Below are 3,577 nucleotides of genomic sequence, written 5' to 3' on the forward strand. Positions count from 1 at the left end.
AAAAAAAAAAAAAAAAAAAAAAGAGATTGAGGAGAAGGCTTGGTTTCTTCCACATGAAGAAATCTGGTAACGTAGGCAGAAACTTAGGAAAGCGTGTGCCCCAAAAGCCCAGTGAGTCCAGGAGGAAGAAGTGATCACCTGTGCAATGCTGGTGACAGGCTGCGTAGGTAAGAGCTGGGAATTGATAACTGAATGTCACAAGGTGGAGGGCCTTGCTGACTGGATGAGCAATTTCGGGGGAATATTAGAGGATGAGATTTCAGCAATTCACATTTTTGGCTAGGCCTCCAGAAATGTCTTTTTAAATACCCATTTTAATACTCATCTCTAGACAGTGTGGAAAAAATCCTGCCAAAGGGAACATCAGATTTTGGGTTTATCTAAAACCACATATATTCTGCATGTCATTCCTAACATTTTTTTTTAGGAAATGGGGCTACACATAAAACAAAAAATATTTTTAATTAGTAGTGAAGTTCTGCTTATTTCAAATGGGGCTACACATAAAACAAAAAATATTTTTAATTAGTAGTGAAGTTCTGCTTATTTCAAATGGGGCTACACATAAAACAAAAAATATTTTTAATTAGTAGTGAAGTTCTGCTTATTTCAAATGGGGCTACACATAAAACAAAAAATATTTTTAATTAGTAGTGAAGTTCTGCTTATTTCAAATATTACTCCTCATAATAAAGCATAACAAATCTTTGATATCTTTGAGGGAGATAGAAAAGCAACTTTTTTATAAATTGGAAAGATGAATTTAATACCCTAATGTGATGTTTCCCACTTTTTCATGTCCATGTGCACAGTATAGCAAAATTTGAACACTCTAAAATGTCTACATAAATTACTAATGGCATTTTGAGACAAAAACAGATGATGATTTGGAACATAAAGTAGCAAATGACATCTTGAGAATAACCCCTTAAACCAGGAATTCCCAACCTATAACCTTAAGGACCTCAGGACTCTGCAGAATTGCTGCAAATGGACCCATGAATTTCTATGTGCAACACAGACTGTCTGTAAAGTGGCTGGATAATGTGACTTTTACATAAACCTAATACTACTCTTCAGCTCTCTGGAGTTCCTGTTATGACTTCTCAGAGATAAAACCATCTGAATTATGGCACTATCATGAAACGGTTCAGGGCCTGGGCTCTAAAGCCTGATTGCTGAACCTAATACTACTCTTCAGCTCTCTGGAGTTCCTGTTATGACTTCTCAGAGATAAAACCATCGGAATTATGGCACTATCATGAAACGGTTCAGGGCCTGGGCTCTAAAGCCTGATTGCTGGGTGCAAACCCCAGCATTGCCATTTAACACTGTGATCTCTTGCTCAAGTCATTTAGCCTCATTGTGCTTCAATTTTATCATTTGTAAAATTGAGATAGTATGAGGATAGTTCAAAAAGTTCATAGAAAGATTTGTATTATCTTTTAATTCTATTTTTTTCACGAACTGTTTGAAGTACCCTCATAATTTAACCTACTTCATAGGGTTCTTTGGAGACTTGAGTGAGTTAATATACATGAGCATTTAGAACAATGCCTGATATATTGTACTGCTATATATGTATCAACTGTTTGTATTTTCTCAGATCATTAGATGATAAAGTTCAACCAGTATTAAGTGTAAGTCTGATGCTTTTAAACAAAGAAATGTAAACCTCAACTGTTCTAAAAATCATGAAAAATCCTACCAGGAACTATTACAACATATTTCAAGTTGACATCATTTTCACATTGAGATATAATAAACAAATAATTGGCTTTAATATCTTGTAATGGAAATATACCTGGTTGGGTGGGAAACCAGAGCATCTTTATGGAGTTGATAACATGGATACATACTGAAGGTACCAGGCTCCATGGAAACCCCTTCCATTGATGAAAAATCCTTCTCAACTAAACCAAACATTTCCATCATCTTAAATCCTAAAAAAGAAAAAAAAATAGACAGAGAAAAAGAATAAACAGGCAGTTTAGGATTTTAAATTTCAAAATGTTGCTAATAAGGATTAGAAAAAAAAAAACAGAAACCTGGACTCCAAATGGGAGTTATCTAATATATTTTTGCTTGGAAAAATTGTGATAATGCATACCTGCAATGTCAATGCCATCCTTGTGCACCAGTGGGCAGGCTGGAAAACAAAAAAATACATAAAAACCTAATTTAGGTATTTTCCAAACCTACTCCTTCCCTGTCCTGAGAACAGGAAACTAACATAATCTTTCCAGAAGTCAATTGTGGAGGGACTCCAAATCAGATGTGGCTATGGTTTTTCTATATCTCCCAAAGATTGAAGTGCTCTAATGTCCCCTATTAAAACCAAAGGACCACAGCTTCCTTCTCCTCTCCTGGGTCCATTAAAATCAAAGGCCATCACTTAAGAGCATGTGTTAGGAGACATCTCACTTCTAATGTGTGACACTGATGAGCTATCTTAATACGTTTTCAAAAACTATTTGCTACCTCTGTTTAAGCACAGTTGCTTTTAAACACAGACTCTCATCTGATAAGGGAAGGTCTTTATCAACCTAAAACATTAAACCGAGGGGAGGTTTATTTCCATATGTTCAAAATCATAACACTTAATGTCTGCATAACAATAGCTCTGGAAGTCAATATCCTTTCCTCAGATCAAGACGGCACTTATCATTTAACCAGTATGAAATAGTTCGGGCTTTAAACAAAGTAGGTACAAATTCCAAAGAACTAACTTGCTGATGCGGTTTCACAGACAAAAGTAATTAACTCATCTTCAATTTTCTTAAAGGCATCAAAGTCATCCACAAAGAAGACGTGCCGTGCACTGGGCTTACTGCCAATGCTAACCAACTCCGAGTAATCTGCATCAGCCACACCAATTGCAAAAATGTTGTAGCCTGTGGCAGAAGAGGAACAGACTTCTGATTAGTTTAAATTTAAAAAAATACAAATAATGCAATATAAGACACATCCAAATGTTTAAGTTCTGTTGATTTAGGAAGGCCAGCGGGGGTGGATAATTCCTTCTTTACAGTTCATCAGAATTCTGCATGCACATATTTCATTATGTGATAATTATTCTGCCATCCCCTACAGAAATTTTCCATTTTAAAGAAACTCAAGAAGGCTAATGTCCCGATTAGTTAGTGCTTAAAACAAAATAGTTCTCATTTGAGTAACATCTTTATGGTTGCATATTTTTTAATAGCTATTTTAACATTTATTGGATGAAGTACAGTTGAAACAGATAAACCAAGTTTTTCTCAGTTTTTTTTTTTTTCTGGAAGAGACTGAGATATTAATAGGCCTAGAAACCTAAGGTGGGTGACCATCCAATACTTGCAAAATAAATATTAAACTACTGTTTGCCAGGCATATTTTATACAATTTAATCTTCACAAAAGTCCTATGAGAATATTCATTGTGCAGGTGAGGAGGCCAAGGAGTTTCTGTAACGAGGCACTCTCTTCCTGGACATTTGTAACAAGTCCCTTTCATAATACAAGGGATCTTCAAAATGTTGGGGCCAGCCCGGTGGCGCACTGGATAGTGCGCCGCTTGGGAAGCGTGGCGGCGCTCC

The 3,577-nt window shown here is 36.0% G+C and overlaps 1 protein-coding gene across 1 annotated transcript in view; it reads right to left on the reverse strand.

Moving 5' to 3' along the window:
- The window catches only part of COL14A1 (collagen, type XIV, alpha 1), a 165,143-nt gene that overhangs the window by 83,836 nt on the left and 77,730 nt on the right, over window positions 1–3,577 (reverse strand). Inside the window, exons 24-26 of the mRNA XM_008579625.1 lie at window positions 2,730–2,894; window positions 2,111–2,149; window positions 1,805–1,943 (exon numbers count right to left, since the gene is read on the reverse strand). Of these exons, the coding sequence (XP_008577847.1) occupies window positions 1,805–1,943; window positions 2,111–2,149; window positions 2,730–2,894 (343 nt within the window). The remainder of the gene's footprint in view (window positions 1–1,804; window positions 1,944–2,110; window positions 2,150–2,729; window positions 2,895–3,577) is intronic.

The sequence above is a fragment of the Galeopterus variegatus genome, unplaced genomic scaffold, assembly GCF_000696425.1.
Source record: "Galeopterus variegatus unplaced genomic scaffold, G_variegatus-3.0.2 Scaffold1931, whole genome shotgun sequence".
In the NCBI taxonomy this organism is placed as follows: domain Eukaryota; kingdom Metazoa; phylum Chordata; class Mammalia; order Dermoptera; family Cynocephalidae; genus Galeopterus; species Galeopterus variegatus.